Source organism: Puntigrus tetrazona, chromosome 22 (assembly GCF_018831695.1).
Source record: "Puntigrus tetrazona isolate hp1 chromosome 22, ASM1883169v1, whole genome shotgun sequence".
Taxonomy (NCBI): domain Eukaryota; kingdom Metazoa; phylum Chordata; class Actinopteri; order Cypriniformes; family Cyprinidae; genus Puntigrus; species Puntigrus tetrazona.
The window spans coordinates 17480839-17501261 of record NC_056720.1 but is presented as its reverse complement, the minus strand read 5'-3'; the positions used below and the strand labels follow the sequence as shown (position 1 = coordinate 17501261).

At 36.3% G+C, this 20423-nt stretch overlaps 4 protein-coding genes across 5 annotated transcripts; 3 read left to right on the top strand and 1 right to left on the bottom strand.

The window, feature by feature from the left end:
- The first annotated feature begins 418 nt into the window (after positions 1-418).
- On the top strand, positions 419-6360 carry nmur1a (neuromedin U receptor 1a). Its single transcript, XM_043222358.1, has 3 exons — positions 419-568; positions 2083-2987; positions 4113-6360. Exons 2-3 carry the CDS (start codon positions 2090-2092, stop codon positions 4502-4504), a joined length of 1290 nt encoding a protein of 429 aa, XP_043078293.1. The 5' UTR covers positions 419-568; positions 2083-2089; the 3' UTR covers positions 4505-6360.
- Positions 6361-8606: 2246 nt separating this feature from the next.
- On the bottom strand, positions 8607-10518 carry dynlt2b (dynein light chain Tctex-type 2B). Its single transcript, XM_043223460.1, has 5 exons — positions 10349-10518; positions 10083-10216; positions 9325-9394; positions 8921-8984; positions 8607-8837 (listed from the first exon to the last, which is right to left on the bottom strand). The coding sequence occupies exons 1-5, from the start codon at positions 10501-10503 to the stop codon at positions 8790-8792; spliced, it is 471 nt and encodes a 156-aa protein (XP_043079395.1). The 5' UTR covers positions 10504-10518; the 3' UTR covers positions 8607-8789.
- An 816-nt stretch (positions 10519-11334) lies between these two features.
- LOC122327284 lies at positions 11335-16386 on the top strand. Of its 2 annotated transcripts, none has more exons than XM_043222514.1 (5): positions 11335-11489; positions 12175-12498; positions 12634-12795; positions 14028-14071; positions 14164-16386. In XM_043222514.1, the coding sequence occupies exons 1-5, from the start codon at positions 11426-11428 to the stop codon at positions 14380-14382; spliced, it is 813 nt and encodes a 270-aa protein (XP_043078449.1). In that variant the 5' UTR covers positions 11335-11425; the 3' UTR covers positions 14383-16386. The 2 variants fall into 2 exon arrangements, with proteins under 2 accessions (XP_043078449.1, XP_043078448.1); XM_043222513.1 differs by having other exon boundaries at positions 11336-11489; positions 14161-16386.
- A 674-nt stretch (positions 16387-17060) lies between these two features.
- Positions 17061-20396, top strand: LOC122327285 (receptor-transporting protein 3-like). The gene is made up of 2 exons (XM_043222515.1): positions 17061-18830; positions 19544-20396. Exons 1-2 carry the CDS (start codon positions 18688-18690, stop codon positions 19884-19886), a joined length of 486 nt encoding a protein of 161 aa, XP_043078450.1. The 5' UTR covers positions 17061-18687; the 3' UTR covers positions 19887-20396.
- The last annotated feature ends 27 nt before the right edge of the window (positions 20397-20423 follow it).

The window sequence follows — 20423 nt, the reverse complement described above, 5'->3', positions numbered from 1 at the left end:
TTTGCATGTGATTTGAATGCGTTCGTTTCAGTCAGATGATCGGGATAATTAAGAAGGATATGATTTACGCAACATTTAGTTCTTGAATTGCCTAAATGCCATTGAAACCGACGGGCAAGAATGAGGGCTCTCATTGTCAGGATCATTGTCATCATGGAAACCGGAGGTGTGATGCATTGTGATGAAGGTCTTCGGGTTAATTATCTGGCAAACTCAATAAGCTCAATTAAAAACATTCTAACAGTACAATGTGCGAAATAACTGTTAGAGTGTGAAGAACGAAAAATAAAGGGTCAAAACTGAATGCTCATGCTTGCATAGGGTTAAATAAGACTTGCTATGAAATACAGAATAGAGAGAGAGAGAGAGAGAGAGAGAGAGAGAGAGAGAGAGAGAGTAACTGTGTATCTCTGTATAACCAAGGAAACACTCTCATTATAACATGTGTGATGGGTTTCTATCAGTCTTTTAACTAGAACAGCATTTTTACATCAGCTCAGGGCTTCTGAGGAGAACCTCCACCTTTAATTTTCTTTTTTTACCGTAGTGGATTGTGCCAAACTATAAGGTAAGATTCTTGTTAATATAGATATAGCGTGTCTAGTGTAAGTGACTATCTATTCAAAGACATCTTATTATCATTTTATGGCTGTATGGCAGATAGTAGTGGCATGATTGGAATGGGAGGCTTCTTTAATGAAATGCTCTAGGGTTTACGTGTGTTGATTAGATTCGAGACCGACTGATCCGTTTTCAGACTCTCAGTGTTGTTTCTGATTTTATGTGGAGCGTAAATGTCTGACACACTTGTTGATCTCTCACGATTATGCTAAAAAAAATACACGGCATGCATCATTTTCTCTTGATTAATGCAAGTGATTGGGGGAAAACCAGACAAAACATTACTAAATATGGTCTGTGCTTCTATATACAGCCTGTTGGCATGATTTGGGTTTATAAATGCATGAATCTAGTCTTTATGTACAGCCTATATATATATATATGCGTGTTTTGTGTGTGTGTGTGCTTGCAAATCGTTTATTTTAAAGTGAATTGAAAAGAAATTTAGAATTTTAACTGTTCTTTGTTTTTTGATATAAAAATAAAAGTTAAAGTAAACACTGTTTTTAATAATATTCTACGGTGTACTTTATTTTCACAAGCATAATAAAGCACATTATTATGATGTCCTCATCTTTCTTTAAAAAATGATGAATTATAGTGGCTGTATACCAGCCGCATTGGCAAATGAACGTGCTGATGTAATCATGCGAGCTTAAACTAAATGTAAGACATTCTGTTTCATTCCTCCAACCCATCAAAGACAGTAACCGCATCTATACTTGCACTAATAGCGTCGCTGCTCGACCATGAGCTCAGACCCTGCTGGGGAATCAGCAGTCCTTCTCAAATGTTCTGTCATTCCTTATAACGATTTCTGTGAACCTGTATCTATTCGGTGCATCCTTCAATTTATATATATATTAGTGCTGTACTGTATATATATTCTGTACTGTGTATATTAATTATGTAAATATAATTACACACATGCATATATAATGCCGTGTCTCCTTAATCAAACACTTGCTAAACTCGCTTTGTTAAACTGTTTTTAGTGCATGCATCAATCTTGCAGAATTTTTAGGAAGCATTGTACTTGCAACACACCAGACCATATAACATACCAATATTCCGTTAAAAATGTTTCATTATTTAGAGCAAATTACAGCCTTGACAATATTGTCTCAGTTGCCTGCATGCATGAGTTAGTGGAAGATGAACCTAATCAGATTCACCTCAGGGAATGAATTCTGCAATACTATCAGTGACCAACTGGCGCCTACGGCTTGTGTGCTTTGTGTATAAATCAACTTACTAACCCCACACCCCCATATTTGAATGACAATAAATAACATTTTAATGTAAATTAAAAAATCTGACACAGCACAATTTCTCCAGAGCGCCTTCTCCCTAACATTTAACATTTAAAAACTGCAGGTTCTCATTCCCCCATTTGCCAAGATCATCAAGCTAATATGTTCCTTATCTGATGTCTCCAACCCTTTTATGTTCCCTCACTAGGTCCAGAATGATCGCCGAACCCAACTGTTCTTCAACGGATTCCTCGGCATCAAGATGCATCCAAGATCTTCTGTGCAACACAACACTAGTGTTGAACCTCAGTGAGGTGGAAATGGAAGAGTTCTGCCTCAACCAGGACGAGTATCTGGAGAAATATCTGGGGCCTAGACGTTCCCCAGTGTTTCTGCCTGTGTGCATCACCTACCTGCTCATCTTTTTGGTGGGAGCGGTGGGAAACATTCTTACGTGCATCGTCATCGCTCGCAACAAGGTCATGAGGACGCCCACCAACTTCTACCTGTTCAGTTTGGCAGTTTCGGATCTGCTGGTGCTTCTTCTGGGAATGCCTTTGGAGCTCTACGAAATGTGGAGTAACTATCCATTCCTTTTCGGCAAAGGCGGCTGTTACTTTAAGACCTTCCTCTTTGAGACCGTTTGCTTTGCCTCCATCCTGAATGTAACAGCGCTGAGCGTGGAGCGCTACATAGCTGTGGTCCATCCGCTCAGAGCCAAATATGTCGTGACACGCACTCACGCCAAACGGGTGATCTTGAGCGTGTGGAGCGTGTCTGTTTTGTGCTCCATTCCCAACACCAGCCTCCACGGTATCTTCACCCTCCCTCTTCCCAAAGGGAAAGGAGTAGGCGCCATGTCCACCTCCGCCACCTGCATGCTGGTCAAGCCACGTTGGATGTACAACCTGATCATCCAAATCACCACTCTGCTGTTTTTCCTCCTGCCCATGCTGACCATCAGCGTGCTGTATTTGCTCATCGGCATGCAGCTAAAACGCGAAAAGATGTTGCAGGTCCTGGAGGCAAAAGCAAGTCTGGGACAAGACAGCTCCTCTAATGTACGCAGTCAGCAGCAGAAAACACGTCGCCAGCAGGTCACTAAAATGTTGTGTAAGTAGGCCAGCTGGCCAATAACTCAATTCTCATCTATAACAGTGCCTTGGTTGTTTTAGATCATATTGCACTGCGAGGGTGTTCTTAACTTACGTGACCTGCTTCATCCCTTTAAGTCATTTTGAAACACATCTTGAGTTTTATGCACTGAATGGGCTGCAGTCTCTGCATTATGATGAAATAATTACTAGGTTAATGCTACAAAGCATTTACTAACACGTTAAAAATGTAAATCATTGTTTAATATAGTGAATGTATACAATGTATGATTCACTGTAGGTAGTCTTTCTTTTTCTTGCTAACGAAAGAGCACTAGGCATTCAGTGAATTTTCTGAGGTAATGTGATGTAAGGTTTTTCACAAGCTGTTTTAATGAAGTCTTCCCCGTCGCATAGAAAACCTTACTTTCAAGAACTCTTAGTCATATCCAATTCTGGCTGTTATTAGCATTAAATTGGATGTGTCAGCACTCAGCACCACTTTTCGAAGAGTGTGAAAATGTGTATTTGCTTTCCCTCGATTTATTCAAGTAATCAGTGACAAGGCAAAGCATACACATTTCTGAGGCTTTATACACTAAAACGCAGAATAGCATTCAGTAGGGTCCAGAAAGCATGCTAGAAAAAAATTTAATAAGAAATTTGAATGAATATTTTGGGTTATTATTAAATTATTTAAAGGATATAAAAAAGAATATTATTTGGCGTAATGTTATGTGTTTATGCGGTTTAAGTTTTAAAAAGCACATTATTTTCCATGTACTCTACATTATTGATTCTTCTCTAAGCCCCGTCTTTCTGAAATGTCGATTTCTACAAAGCTCACCGTTCTCAGATTAGCCAGCTATTCAGCGTGTATTCAGTTATTCAAATTGGCTATGTCCTCTTTTGGAAGTCCAAAGAAACACAATTTCGCCTTCTTTCTTTGCCTAAACATTTGGTGCGGGGTTATAAAAATGATCCACCATAAGTGGGGCCATGTTTAAATAAGCTGTTTTAAGAAGGTGTGGTCGACTCTTAACTTTTATAAAGAATATCTCTTTGGTTTTGAGACTTTAGTCTTTGCAACTTATCTATGCACTAACAGCTTGTGATACCCTGAGAATTACTGTTTTCTCCTCAGTTGTCCTAGTGGTCATGTTTGGCATCTGTTGGGCTCCGTTCCACACCGATCGACTTATGTGGAGCTTCATGGACCAGAAGAGCAGTGAACACATAAAGATTTTCCAGATCTATGAATACGTCCACGTCATCTCCGGGGTCTTCTTCTATCTGAGCTCGGCGATTAATCCGATCCTCTACAACCTCATGTCCACCCGTTTCAGGGAGATGTTTAAAGAGGTGATGTGTCACCACAAATGGCGTCCCGTCCCAAGGAAGCACTCTCTGAGCATGACGAGGGTTACAGTACGCAGCACCCTGAGTGACGTCCCACCCTGCAACGGCACTGTCACCACTGAAGGAGAAGACTGTGATATCGATGAGTGCCAGGAAAATAAGACCACCTTCTCATAAGAAAAGAACTTGTCTTCATTGTCAGTGCTTTAAATCAACTCTACAGCTTCGGAAAAGATGCATAAATCCAATCCCATAAACGATAAACTTAAACTTAAATGATTGTTGTATAAACACATTTGTGTAAAATACATGGTTTGGTGATTTTTTTTAGATCAATCAAGTGTTAATAATCTGTGACTCATATATTCTCTTTTTTTGTGGCTAATCAGCATATTTTCCAATGAGCGCATAATTGATGCAGACCAGCTTGTTTTTAATCCACTGAAAATTGTCTCATTATAAAACCATTCAGGTTTCTTGCACTGGCTGCCAGTATCTACTAAAATTCATTTCAAGACGACGTTCTTCACTTACGGTGCTGTCAAAGACCGAGCCCCCAATTATGTTTGATCTTATTATACATGAAAAAGTCAATTTAAAAATCTGAATTTCTCAAATTAGTGTCATGACACTACAGCCATTTACATAAAATCCTGCATTAACAAATTCTGCCATATAAATTGAAGCAATAGGCTATTATATGAGCAAAAGTTCTGTAATATAATGGCTGTGATTGAATGTACAGTATCAAAGTTTTTACGGTATTTTCGCCCATATGATATTGCTATGATATCTATAGAACAGGTTAATAAGCAAGACGCTAATATTACACAACATGCATTGGCAGCTACTTGTCTTATCCAAACGGTTCCAAAAAAGCAGCGGAATTGTTGCATCGATACAAAGTCCTGGCTAATAGGCTAATAGTTTCTGGTATAATCACATAATAATTCAAACTGCAATGCTGATTGGTTACTTTTTGAATCAGCAGCCAATCATTTTCTACAGAAACCCTCTACCTCCCCAGCTCCTCCTGTGCAGATCTGCTATGGGGCGATTTCAAGTATGCTACGTATGGGTTATTTCGTGTATATTATATGTGCAGCAGCAGTATTTCTTACACGCTCAAAGAAGCATGTTGTGGATATATTGGCTGTGGAGTTCATTTGCAAAAACAGATAACATAACAGTTTTCAAAAATGATGTTTCGATCTCGATCAAACAGCATTAGCGTAGCAGACCTATTACGCCAAGACACTTCAACGTATATATTACCATGCTATACATTTATTTTGTTCCAGAATGAATTTAAAATCAGTTAAATAGACAACTGAATCAAAAGATCACCACCTACCGGTGTAAAGCGTAATCTGCAGAAAAAATCCCCATCGCTAATACGCAATCAGAAACGTTATTATGTCGAACTAGACTGAAAAACTCTGTGCAACCAGGATCGGATTCAAACATAAACGGTTGTGTAAAGATTTGCAATGAAATTCGATAATAAAATATCTAAAAGTAACATTAGTTAAGCCTATTGATAGCGTTCTTTTCTGCGTGTTTTCAGAGTAGCGGCGCAATCTTCGTGAATCCGCTGAATATTACTTGTGTTTTTGGCTCTATAGTGCAAGACGTTTCAATAATTCATTTGCCGAGCAACTGAGTGACCTAAAATATGGCGTTTCACATTAGATAAAGATAACAATTTACATTTTCTTGCAGGCTAACAGAAAGAGGAATAAGACAGAAGGCTAATTCATGCTAAAGGCTGAGGGCAAATACTGCAGACATGAACCATGCACATCTGACATGAAGAAAATGTCAATGCTAACCGCTGATCCTTCCATATGGAAATGTTTCTTAAAGCACATCCATGACTTGTCAATGCACATTATTTTCAGCATGGAAACGACCAGCCATATAGAGACCGTTTACGCGATCCATTTCATGTCAGTGTATAAAAATAATTCATATTCGGCGATTATATAGGTTTACATGGAACGTTCATAGACGATATACCAGCAAAGCTTTATTTTAGGATCAAATGTTTTATTTTTATTGTCTAATAGTGTATAACATCTCTGATTGTGAAACTCTTCTCGTGACAAGCTTCGTAAATAAAATGTATCGCTCTGCAAACGTTTTCAAACCATTTGCTGATATCTACAGTAACTCAAACACATCCATAATAGCATAAATGCGCCTTTTTTATGAAATGTATAAAAGTGGCTTTGGCGCTAGTCCGGATATAAAGGGAAGATGGATGGATAATCACACAGTTCACTAAGGTAAGGTAAATAAGAGTCTGGAAAGACAAGGTTATTATGTCCCTGAGAATTTTATTGAAGAGATGCTAAAAGCCACAAAGAGATATGCTGTGCTCCTACATGAACAATAATTGTTCTTCATAAGGTTTCAGAATTCTGGGTCACTTTAATCTTAACGGATGAGCTCTGATCAGACAAGACTGATCAAAGCCTGAGATGCCATTTTTATTAAAAATATATTGTTTTCCCTCATAGATAAAATCTATATTTATGGAACTGGCAAATAAATCAGTTACTATGGTAAGATATCATCATGGTAGGATATCCTCAGCATGCCAGATCTGTAGGAGAAATCATTTTAATAAATGAGTAGCTGGGATTTGTGCTCCCTGAATGTATGTCCATCTCCGTATCATGCTCAAGACTCAAGAAGTCTTAACACGTTAGCCTTCAGAAAAATATTGAAGCAGTTTTTGATTTTTTTTAAAATTATTATTATTTTATTTACGTGTCTTTCTGTTTTATTTTAGTTTTTAATGATGGCTTATTGGATTTGAAAATTATATTAGCGTTAAAAAAAAAAAAAAAAAAAAATTATAATAAAAATATATAATATATATATATATATATATATATAATATATATATATATATATATACATATATATATATATATATATATATATATATATATATATATATATATATATATATATATATATATATATATATATATATATATATATATATATATATATATATATATATATATATATATATATATATATATATATATATATATATATATATATATACATATATATATATATATATATATATATATATATATATATATATAAGCTTATCAAAACTAAAATTCAGCTCATCACTTATCAAAATAACAAAAGCATCAAATCTCGAATGTTTTACTTTAACGAACAAAAATAAGTAAATGCATTTCTTTGCCATTTTATTCTGCAGAATAAAACATAATACAAGGCTTCTTTAATGTAACTGTCGAAAGCAAAAATCCTAAGAGCTAAAACTATTCAGAACCCTTCATTCAAACCTTTAACAATTCGATATTTGCAATAATGCAGTTTTTTTTTCTGAAACCTGACCACTTAAGTGCAATTTTCAGCGTGCTCAGAGTGTTTATGGTTAGTTTGAGAGACTATGATCTGTTTTCATCTGTGGTGGTTATTTTCACACCCGCGGGCTTTCTACGCTATTCCATCACTGTCAGACCAGAGATGGCACTGACACTACTCAACAACACGGACTAACAAAAGGCCAGTGACCGACGGGCAGCGAAAAGGACACCGGTCTCATCACACAAATATACATCTCATCAACAGCGACTCAAATTTTTGGAGTACGCTGGGGGAAACGATGCTTATCTCCACTGAAACGAGTTGCCTGAAATCGTAACCGCTGATTTTCTTGAACAAAACACAATAAAAATCCTTGCAGGCACAAAGGCCGTTCAGAAATCTTCTGCAGTACGGAGACAAAGTCAAATTATGAATCAGTAGGGGGCACCCTTACACATTTAACTATTATAATATCATTCTTTTAATTAACGCAGCATTCATATCCATGCAAGCGATTGTTGAAGCTATTATAATATGTTGTTGGATGATATTATGTGACCCTGGAGCACAAAAACAATCACTGGGATGTATTTTACAATTTTACATTTTTCTTTCATGCCAAAAATCCTTAGGATATTATGTAACGATCACGTTCCATAAAGATATTTAGTAAATTTCCTACCTCTAATATATCAAAACTTAATTTTTCATTAGTAATATGCATTGCTAAGAACTTCATTTGGACAACTTTAACTTTAATTTTTTTTTTTGCTCCCTTGGATTCCAGATTTTCAAACCATACATCAATGGAAAGATTATATATTAATTAATTAATTATTTTTAAAAAATAAACTGACATTAATGACTGCTTTTGTGGTTCAGGTTCACATATAATTAAATAATACGATTCAAATGTATGTATTGTATATAACTATTTATTAAGATGAAAATAACAACTTTGACAAAAGACGGTAACGTAGAAAAAAAAACATACAGCGATTCAGACAAACAAACATGGATGTGATTGATGCAAAAAACAGTGACGCTATTAAATATCTCATACAATCATATGTTTGGTCCTCGGCACGTCTCCTGTGTGTCTTCAGTAATAATACACACCAAACGCAGCGGCCACGCAGAACAAGCTGTCCTGTTAGAAAAAGAATGGAAAAACGATAACGTAAGCGATGAAAAAAAAAAATCACACGATTCAAAAAATTATTACTCACTTACGTTCATAAATATATCTTGAGCATAGCTGTCTGTATCTGCATCCCAGAAGCAGCGTGCAGCCATCCTGTCCAAAACAATAATCACACAAACATCAAAAATATACATTCAAAAATTAAATCTGATATTTAAATATCATGTGCAATTAAAAAAAATATATATATATATATATATATATATATATATGTGTGTGTGTGTATATTTAAAAAAATTACAAAAAAAAAGCCGGAGTCAGACTTCATCTTATTCCACGTGGGTTGATCACTACAAACTACAAAAGTTACGCGACAAACAACCAAAAAAGGTCACAGCTGAACATCTGAAGACCCGTCTCGGGCGTGATGGGTCTGCTCGAAACCTTGCTGATTGCACAATTCATTCATTTTCCTAAGAAGCGTCGTTCTTACTTGACTCCTTCTCCACGCTGCTCTCCAATCACCACCTGCACGATGAGCTTGTATCTGTCGAAGCCCACGTCTGAAAACACAGGCATCAAAACCACAGCTTAGCCAAAAAGTGTCCATGCTCGATTGTGTGTAAAATTATTTTTCTTAAATTCAGATACCGACTGCTGAAATCAGACAAAGGATTTATTTATTTATTTATTTATTTATTTTCAACATTAATAAAACTACTAGACATAAAGGTCACAATTTAGTTAAATAATTTAATTGAATAAATACGTGTACACGGTCAAACCCAAAATGATTAAGACACCACATATGTTTTTGGAATATTATACCCAATTATTATTCTTCATACATAGTAAAATGTAAAATTATTTTAACCTGAGCCTGTTTTGCATAAGTGTTTTTCTGTAATTTTAACTTTAAAGGTGTCTGAAGAAATTGTAGTTTATATACACCGTAAGGGGCTTAAACTAAATTATACTGATTGAAGTTATCATAACAATTCCTGGCTTTATAAATTCTTACTACTTTGAAATGTTTTCATATATAACGTATTCATAACAAAGCGTACACTTGTGTCTTATAAATTTGTGACCGACAGATACCAAAAATATTAAATATTACGCCGTTAAACTACTTATTATGTTGTTTTGTACACGAGTAAACTAAATTTTACCCCCTCAAATGCCAAAAAGTACCGTTCATTACTCTAGTCTAGGACTTTTGTCAGTCAGAAACAGAGCAGTGCCTCTCACCTTTCAGCCTGTTTTTAATAGCGTCTGCTAAAGACCTGGATAACGTGGGAACCTCCTCGGGATTGTACTGAACTCCATACAGCTGCTCCCTCAGGATTTCTCGGATGTGCTCTTTCGCCACCCCTGCCTTGAACCTGTGGGGATAATTTAAATGGAGATTTTTACCTAAACGCTTCGTCAGGAAGGCAGCCTCGAGCTTAGCTAGCTGCTATTTTAGCCGGCTAAGTTAATCGCCACACGATCAAAACGGAAGGCGGTCGTCTCACTTGTCTTTATAATTCGGTCTAATGAGGTACGTGTTCGCTCCCGCGTCCATGAATGAAACGCTCGGTGCGCTGCGCCGCTTTCGGTTTACTGCTTTACCGTGGTTGTCATAACAACTCGGTTTCATCCGGGTAACTGTGTAGCGTCGTGGCGTCATGGGCGTCAAGTAGTTCTCAAAAAAGTGCGTTCAGACGTTAAGATCAGTGGTAAAAGAGGTTTACGTCTGATTTCTAGAATTAAATAAATGATTTAATGTTGAGTCTGGAGGACATTAGTTAAACAATAAATCCGAGCTGATATACGTCCAGTGAGGGTAGATTTTATCTGAATAGTCCAACCCCGCAAGGGAATTTTTTACATAAATGTTTGGTTTTGGGTATGATTTTTTTTTCACGTTTGTTTTGTTTGAAGATGTTTTAAGCGTTATCATTTCAAGTCTGTTTTGTGGCAATTTTCACACAGGCGTCTGCTCTAAAGTAACCCCAGCACTTCCTCTGTGGGATTGTGAAACTCAAGGTGGTCTGTCGGTGGTCTTGTGGTGAGATTCTCTGAGCATGTGATGAGCGGTGAAATGATTTGACAAAAAAAAAATAATAATAATAATAATAATATTAATAAGAAAGAAAAATCCAAATATGTTACAGGCCTCCTTAAAAACAGAAACAAAAAAGAATGCAGTTTTTATAAATTTATATATATATATATTTTTTTAAATCACCTCTAGATTTTGTTATTGTTGCTATTATTGTTAATAATAATTAAAATTTTTATGTACTGATTAATTTATTTTTTATTAATTAGTTTTTTATTAATTTTAATATTACATTTATTTATTATACTTAATTTTATTTAATTTGTCGCCACTTCCATGTTCTAGTTTCTAAAAATCTGAAAGTGAAAAATATATATATATATATTTAAAAAGTGCAATGACATTCGTTTCCTGTCTGTACCTCCCCCTAAAGACGTAGGTTTTCTTCTAAGCAGCATGTTAGTGCAAAGCATAAATCAGCAGAAACGGGAAGACGTTTGCATCTCCAGTGGCTGCCTGCGTTCACTTGCTCCTTTCCTTCTGCAGCATGAAGTGTGACCTCAAGAAGAAACTCTTACTTTCTTCATTCATATTGTGCTTGATTCTCAACGGTGAGTAAAAGAGGTCACGCTCGTTTCTGGGTTGTGTCTTTCCTCGGGGTTGAGTTCTCGTTCCTGGCTGTTGATCTGTACGGTATTTTCACTTCAACTTCGCCCAAAATGTTTCTCGCATTAAGGGACGACACAAACCTAGGAAATCGGATGCTTTTGTGCACTAAGATTGGAGCAAACGCTTAAAAATGAACTGTATTGACGTATTGTGATTCGATATTTGATATGTGATAATCATATATCAAACATCAAAATCATTTTGAACCATAAATCCATTGTGCTTTTAAGTATTCGAACTCTTTTTAGCCACGTTTATTGAAAGGATTTGTTATATCGTACAAAAAAAACCCGAGACAATTGAAGTACCTAGAAATTTCCTTTGACTCACGGAAAATGTGAGCGAGGTCTGCAAAACAACAGCTCTTTCTCCTTTTGAAGAGTTTCATACCTGTATCGTACCATCAGTAGCGAGATAACAGTAGCACGTTCATTTAACGCCGAAAAGAAACACCACGACGCAGACGGTTCGAGATTGCAGTCTTCGTGACATACAGACACAAATGTAGGTTGAAGCTTGGCTACCAATAAAGCCGTTGAGAAAAAAAGAGATGCCTTCATTGACGAAGCCGCCATTAAACTGTCTTTAATGATCCTTCTGTTGGAGTGACCAAGTGTTTTTTTTCAGTGGAATCGACCCACGTCAATGGTACATCGGAAGAAAACATCATTGTTAAATTTACTTTACAAGAGCCTCTCTTCAGCAAGGTCTCCGATAAGCCTGCCCTGTACATAAATGGGATGAAGAAAGGAAGCTGCAAGCGAATCAGCCCCTGTAAAGAAAAGTTTGCGCTCAGTGATGTGGAAAACAGCACTGTGACGCTACACATCACAAATCTCACGCTGGAGGACGAAGGGACGTATCACGTTGCTGTGCTTTCGAGCGGTTTTAAGCCTCTTATTGAGAGCAATAAAATTTATATTAAAGTCACAGTAGGCAATAAAACAACAGGTACGTCTCAGTCTGCGGAGTCCGTTTCTAATAGTGAAATGCTGTCGTAATTGTTGGGTTGAAACGTTTTATTTAACGTTAATGCGATTGCATGAGTGCTGCGTAAACTTTTTAAAACAGAGATTGTTCTTTCAGAAACAACGACCACAGCTGTACATGATCATGCTGCGACTAATGCACCTAAACTATCAGAGCAAAGACCCTTCTTCATTTTCTTCAGTGCAACAGTCATAATATTTATATGTCTTTTTGTGGGCATATTGTGTTGGCATTTTAGGACCTATCCAAGAAAACCAGGTAATGTAGTATTTTTGCATTATTTTCTATCAAATGTCTTATTTTTACTGTATGAAACAGCTGATTTTACAGTAAAAAAAAAAAATTGTGCATTTTTAATGCGCATTTTATATTCAGCAAGGATGCATTTAATTGATCCTAACTGACTGTAAAGACATAACGCTACACAAGATTTCTATTCCAAATAAATTCTGCTCTTTTAATCCAATTTTTAATGCAGCAAAAACTAATAATTCAAATGTTTAAAATGCAACAAATCAGCATATTAGGGCGGTTTCTGAAGAGTGGAGTAATCGCAGGATAAAATTACATCTTAAAACATATTCACATAGGAAGCAGTTTAGTTCACAATATTAATATAAATATTTCACGATATTGCTGTTTTACTGTATTTTCGATCAAATCGCTTAACACTTAAAGACACTCCTAACTTTTTATGAACGTTAGTATATAATTAAGCTTTCAGAAAAGTAACAGGATTGAAGATTTACTCTTTAGTTTTTACAAGACTTAAATGCTGAAATCGTTAAACTAGATTTCTACATTTCTTAATTTTCAATTGCTTTAAAAACCACAGTAACAGGGTTGACATTTAACGTTTGCTCAGTACTGTAAAAAATCTTATTGAGTGGTTTATTGCTTTTGAATATGGAGAATTGAATACGGTAGAAGACACATTTGATACACAGTATTTAAAAAAACACACACACGCGGTGTATCGCATTGTGTTACAAATAAAATTTAAATAGAGGGAAAATCTTAATATCTTAAAAGAAAAATACGATGGAGTAAATGTATAGATTTATTAAAATAGCAAGAAGTCCCCCACATATCCCCATGACAGACACAGAATATATATATATATATATATATATATATATATATATATATATATATATATATATATATATATATATATATATATAATTTAAAAATAAAAAGTTACTCAATTTTTATTGTGTTAAAAAGCATGTTGACTGTAACTGTATGGTTTTCTCAGACATAGAAACCCCACCACTTCATATATATATATATATATATATATATATATAAAAATTGAGTAACTTTTTATTTTTTTATTTTTATATATATATATATATATATATATATATATATATATATATATATATATTTTTTTTTTTTTTTTTTTTTTTTTTTTTTAAAAATAAAAAGTTACTCAATTTTTATTGTGTTAAAAAAGCATGCTGACTGTAACTGTACGGTTTTCTCAGACACAGAAACCCCACCACTTCACAGCAACAGATCAACACAACCGGTACGTCATGTCCTCTTTATTTCGTTATTTACACTTACACTTCAGCTTTGTTTTCTTCCCGTTCTGTGTGTCATGTCCTGGGCTGTTAGCAGGGGCAGTGTGGGACATCCGGTGCTGTGTTCGTCAGCTGTGTGGAGTATGGAGAGTTAGACTTTCAAAACAGACCCGAAAGAGATGACAGAGTAAAACCTGCCGAGGCGACATCAAAGGCCCAGGACGGAGTGGAATATGCTGCCATCATTTTCCCTCAGCAAAAACAGCCACAGAGTGGGCGGATGAGAAGTAAACAGCAAGTACCTGCTATTAAGTGAAAGTCTGACTCATAAAACCATATCGTGCATTGTCCACTAAATTTAGTCCATTTTGATGTTTGCTCATGTAAACCTAATATATACTATTTGGGAGTTTGTTCGTTTTTTTTTGAGAGCGGGTAGAAATCTCAAGACTACGATTTTTCTAGTAATTACACGATAACAATCTGTTAAATACTGCAAGTCATCTCCTCGCTGTTAACGAGTTCATAAAGATGCTGTAAACGTGACACAGAGTTTAACACTGAGTCATATTGAGGTGCTAACCACAGAAGCCCCTTAAAGAAGCCAGAGGTATATTTGTACAGTATAAACACAACCCCCGGCTCATCGGAAAGAACGTGCCTTGTCTGCAAAATCATAGCATGTCGCTTCGTTTCACGAATGTCCAATGAGGGGTGCTAAAGGACGTTCGGTTCGGCCTAAAACGGATGAGCGTGAATTTGGCCACATTTTACTAGGTTGGTTGTTGTGTGCGTGTCGCAGCAGTCCATTAATAAAATATCTTGTAGGTGGCGCTAAAAAGTTAAGTGCTGGATAGATTACTTTCAAATTGTCGTTTTCTGGTAAAAAAGATATTATTTTATTATTATCCTATTATTTTAAATAGGAAACGATGCTTACCCCATTGGCACATTATTTCGCTTGGTTAATGTAAAAACTATTTTTTTCTGAAAACAAGACAAAATCGTCTCTATAATCCTTCTTTAATTCTAGATATGTTGCCTGGAAACAAGACAAAAAAAAAACCTTGGCTAGAAAAGCGTAAGACATAAGTTAGCGACATAATCCATTACATTACACAATTTAGATAATATAGGACCAGATTTATTAAATTTTGTCACATTAGTAAGCGTGCTATCCCATAAAAGCGTAAATTTCGACGGGTGTTTTATCGGCAATGCAACGGTAAATAACCGTGCAAATACCAGTAAACCGACTACCGCAAAACTTATTGTAACTTACGGTTGCGCGATTCGTTTTAAATGCTCTCCGAAAATGTTGTATCTGAAAAACTAGGGAAACTTAAGTGCATATGCAATTAAGTGAGTCGCTAAGATGACCGTGTCCGCTCCGTTTCAGCGCTGAGGTTAGAAATATCGCGATAAAATCTGCGATGGTGGTAGACCGTATGAAAGTTTAAAAGATACAAAGGAATTTAATGCTATTGTGCAAATATAATAAAATCATGTAGTCAGTAAAAAGCAACTGCAGTCTGATTATGTGTTTTTCACATGTAATATTACGTAATTATGATTACGTAATCCAGCACGCATGTAATCAGTTACTACCCAGTACTGCATTTGAAAAGATCATACATCGTTAACTATGGTGTTCATTAAAGCAAACATGAGGGTAAAAATGCATTCGCTGAAACAAGCAAGTCTTTCGCTTTGTAACATACACCATGCATGTGAAACTAATTACAATATGTGATGCAAATGCATCACAATTACAATTCATGCGCCGTGGTGAAAGTGTTTCGAGGTCATGGTATCGCTAGTAGACCTGCACGAAAAACCGATTGATCTGACCTTTTAGTCATAAAAACGAAATTCAAGCTGTTGGTGTTTTACTAACACTAGCGTTCATGGAAACTGCAGCGAGGTGCATGCATAGGCGCATTTTTGCAAAAATACAGAGGCACGTTTTTTCCAATAAGCCCAAGTTGCAACCACAAGAGTATTATTTCTCATACTCGCGCCATTTGTGGTACACGCAAGACTAATACTTCAACTCGAGGACAGATTTTTGTGCCGTTACATTCGACGTTACATACGACTTTAGATTTTGCCGTTCTCCTGTTACCAATCTCTTATGCGCTACTGTGTATCCTAACACTATTTATCTTAAAACGTAAGTCACAGCAGTTTGTGTGTTTATGTAAATTTGTACGTGCTGATTATTGCACTGTTTGTGTGTAAATATCGTACGCGAACGAGTTCTGTACCACGCATGAATGTACAGCCATGAAGGGATCTCATAAAATGCATACAAACTCGACGCAGTCTGTCATTTTTGATCACGAGCGACGCTAAAAAGAGACTTTACGCATCCTCCCGAACAGCAGAGAGCGTTTGATTTTGTTTACTTCCGCGCGAGGTTCGCACGAGCAAGGCCGGCGGAGATAACATCAGATGTACGAGTAGGAGTGTTGATGGAGTCACACACTGCGTGTTTTAAAAAGCGAGAGCCGGAGAAAACGAAAAGCTTTTTCTCTCAGAAACCAGCATCAAAACCTAACATTTCGAACCGCAAAAATATGCAGACAAAGCATGACTGTGAGCTGCACGGCGAAGAGTTTCCAGCACCCACACAGGCCCGTCCTGAATATCTAATGAGAAGCGCGATATGGCCTATTTAAAAAAATGGTGGGCTGATTGTATCCACGCAGGTTTCACTTTTTTCTCGGTTTATAGTGAAATGTTTCCTTTCGATCTAGAAAACTGCTGGTTAAGTGTTCATCGTGGCTGATTTTCCATCGACCGCCGTATCGCTAAAGTAGGTCTTCGGTGTTGTGCAATAGTGTTCTTCAGTTATTAAGAATATTCAGATCTAAAGAGCTCTACAGATGACAATAGTGTCATTATTTAGGTCAAGAACGGTGTCGCTTTTCTGTTGTCTACCGGGGGCTGTTTCATAAAACCGTCAATCCGTCCATTATCGGTTGATTTGGTTCAAAATAAGCCAGACTTACTGAAATAAGCCCGGCTTATTCGGTAAACTTGTTATAAAGTTGCAAACTTGAAGGTGTGTTAATTCATCTCAGGTCAATAACACTGTCGATGTTGATTAATATATAAGAATAAACAAAGAATATAGTGCTGTCAAACCATTTAATTGCATCAAAATCATATTTCATGTTTATTTGACGTTTCTATTCATCAACCGACGAAACCCTTGCAATTGTTTCATTTACGTCAGTCTGAGAAACCCTGAAAAAATATATTACGCTTTATGCATTTCACGATGTTGATATGCAATATCATGATGGAATATATTTTATTTCTCATAGTTGCTTTCATAAGTATCACATTCAAATCTGCAAACAAGTAAAATCATTGCTATGCATTATTTCATGTTAATCTGACGTTTCTATTCATCAACCGTCGAAAACCCTTGCAATTGTTTCATTTACGTTAGTCTGAGAAACCCTGAAAAAATATATTAGGCTTTATGCATTTCACGATGTTGATACGCAGTACCATGATGGGATATATTACATTTCTCATAGTTGTTTTCATAATTATCACATTCAAATCTGCAAACAAGTAATATCGGAAAACATTACCTGAAATGATAATCTAGATTATAATATGATTGTGCCGTTTTCATAATGTCATTTATAATCAGTAACAACTAAAATGTTGTGCCCCATCCTCAGGATTCACAAACAAAGCTTGAGCCTAGTCCTAAAGTGACCTTGTTGGTGCTTTTGTTTTGTCTTAACATACACATACTCACTTTTTTTTTCTAAGATATGTTTATAGATATGATATAGATATGGTTTAGGCTAAGCCCTGGCTGTGAAACGGGGCCTATACGTACTATGTACTTCTCCATATTTCATAAAGGACACTTATTGTGCATACATGTTTTATATTAAAAATGACCTCCCTGTAGTTGCAGAAGTACAGTGAGTCATTTCTGTTGTTGTCAAACCTACCCTTAAACAAGAAAACGCAAAAAGACTAACCCTTCACATATGCCGTGCTGTCCAGTAGATGGAGGTACAACTGTAATAACCATTTCTTCCTGTAACTTTCTAAACGGTTTCTTGACTGTCCACGTTGATAAATCAGCTGCTTATTTATATATATAACGAACTTTGTGCAATTTCCTAAATACTTTAGAAAGAGCCATAAAGAAAAAACTCTGTCATCCAACATTATTTGATAGAAACGGCTGGTTGGACTAGTTATGATTTCACATTTTAGGTTAAATATGCGCAATTTGTATCTCATTTGCGCTTCAGGAAGAAATAAAAATATTTGTCGCAAGCTTTGTGCGTTGAAGAAATGCAGATCCTAAACTTCTGGTTGTTGGTTTAGACATTGGGAAGGTTCCGTTCGAATACAGTAAAATAGCTAATAAATCCTTTTTTTTAGCATTAAATCACTTCTTCTGCCATAATCCTCATTCACTGTCTCTTAGACTTAAAGCATGTTCACTCTTGTGTTGTAGAAAACAGATACTTGTTACTTTCAGTTTCGTTTTTAGGGAAACGAGAAACGAGCAGCTTATATAGAGGATTGGTAGCGAGGCAGAGTATCTTCCTTTTGAGATCTCAGTCGGGAAACAGACATGATTTCGCTGTGGAACGGTTCTTTACAGGAGAAAATAAGCGAGCTTCACGACGACAGCTGGAACATTGAAATCGATGAGACGATTGAGGAACACAGACCGGCTCGTGACTGGCAACAGTACATTTCTGGCTCCTTCGCGCAGTAAGAGCACAACTCTACCACAGAAAAAGATATGAAAAATATGAAAAATAGATAGGTAGATGAAAATACGGTTCCATTAGTTAATGTTAGTCAATGCATTATTTACAATAAGCAATACTGCTTTGTTAACGCTAGTTAATAAAACTGCAAATGTTCATTGTTGGATGATGCAAGATCACATCCACTAAGTAATATAACAAATAATACAACAGATCTTTTGGTTTCAGTAACGTATGAGTTAATATCATAACTAACACCTTAGATGTGGTTTTCATTATTAACGGTAGCTACTTAACAATTGTTAACAAATTGGAACTTTTTTATGCAATGCAAAAACGTTGAAGTTCTATATTTCAGAATGCAGGCAGAACCTAATAATTCCAAGGCGATGAACTGTAAAGTGTTACCGTTTGGAAGACGTTCGCTAAAATGGGACGCTTTGTGGTATATTTTTATGGTTCCTTACGTGCATCAACATAAACATGCGCTCAGTTGTCACATGCAATCTATTATTGTTAACTTGCTATATATAGTTTACAGTAGTTATCAGTTCCATTTTCGGCGCATGTCAACTAAGCGTTTAGAAATACTGCCAGATGCCGTCGACCTGAGAAAAACCATTAATCATTAAAACACAATGCCTACTGTACTGAAGAGCGGTCTTGAAAGTACGAGAGTGCACTAAACTGAACGATTCTCCATTTCATTCATAGGTTCAAGTGTTCTCTTTGTAAAAAAGGCTGGGGCTCTAAAAGAGTGCAGGTTCTGTTCCATTTCCACCTGAACGCAGCCAGGAATCGGGGAACCATTAAAGTGCGACGCTACAAACAGAAGTGCCGGAGATGCACCGAGGCTCAGTGGGAGGATCCGAACTTCCCGTTGGAAAACATCGATGTTCTGATTGAGAGACTGGTTAGAAATATCCGCATGAAATGCTACAGAGAAGACCTGGGTCAAACGAACAGATCCTCGGTGTTCAGTGGCAAAGTCAATGGGCCGCATGAAAGTGCTCACTGTGAAGCCTGTCATAAAGGAGTCTGTAGTCAGGCCAGCTGATTTCTTTCATTGGTCTCTAACTAAATAAGCGGCTAGTTTTTATTTATCGTCGTGAAATGATTTTACCAACGTTGTAACCGGCGTAGACACTTACTGCGGTGAAATATCGCGAATGACATCTATGATTTTATTTTGCCGACCTCTATGCCGCCTGCACACAGTGAAACATGGTGCTACAAGACAGAACGCAAAAAGGATTGCACTGTACGAATTGAAATGATATAAAATAGACCCTAATGAAAGATAAACTGGAACAACATTTAGATGCTGACTTCGCAAGGCTGCATAAAGCGATTGTGTCTACCTGAGAAGGCCTCATTATTGGTGATGCATATCCATACATTTCCGCAAGCATTTTTTGAACCGCTTCAAAAAGCCGATTTATCCGTTTCTGGCGTCAGCGAGCATTAACATTGTTGTTGTATCAATGATAAATATCATAAAGTCATCTGTGTCAACACATAATGAAACATTGAAGAAATAAAGTTATTTCTGATTATTGGCAGGTAATTTGTTTAAGTTTATGGTGTTTGTGAT

Bases quoted from the DNA above. Each gene is read 5' to 3' on its own strand.
- nmur1a (XM_043222358.1), top strand. From the start codon at position 2,090: ATGATCGCCGAACCCAACTGTTCTTCAACGGATTCCTCGGCATCAAGA. The intron at 2,988-4,112 runs GTAAGTAGGCCA...TTTTCTCCTCAG, and splicing joins GCAGGTCACTAAAATGTTGT to TTGTCCTAGTGGTCATGTTT.
- dynlt2b (XM_043223460.1), bottom strand. From the start codon at position 10,503: ATGACGCCACGACGCTACACAGTTACCCGGATGAAACCGAGTTGTTAT. The intron at 10,217-10,348 runs GTGAGACGACCG...TTATCCCCACAG, and splicing joins AGACCGAATTATAAAGACAA to GTTCAAGGCAGGGGTGGCGA. The intron at 8,838-8,920 runs GTAAGTGAGTAA...TTTTTCTAACAG, and splicing joins CTCAAGATATATTTATGAAC to GACAGCTTGTTCTGCGTGGC.
- LOC122327284 (XM_043222513.1), top strand. From the start codon at position 11,426: ATGAAGTGTGACCTCAAGAAGAAACTCTTACTTTCTTCATTCATATTG. The intron at 12,796-14,027 runs GTAATGTAGTAT...CGGTTTTCTCAG, and splicing joins GACCTATCCAAGAAAACCAG to ACACAGAAACCCCACCACTT. The intron at 14,072-14,160 runs GTACGTCATGTC...CTGGGCTGTTAG, and splicing joins GCAACAGATCAACACAACCG to CAGGGGCAGTGTGGGACATC.
- LOC122327285 (XM_043222515.1), top strand. From the start codon at position 18,688: ATGATTTCGCTGTGGAACGGTTCTTTACAGGAGAAAATAAGCGAGCTT. The intron at 18,831-19,543 runs GTAAGAGCACAA...TTTCATTCATAG, and splicing joins ATTTCTGGCTCCTTCGCGCA to GTTCAAGTGTTCTCTTTGTA.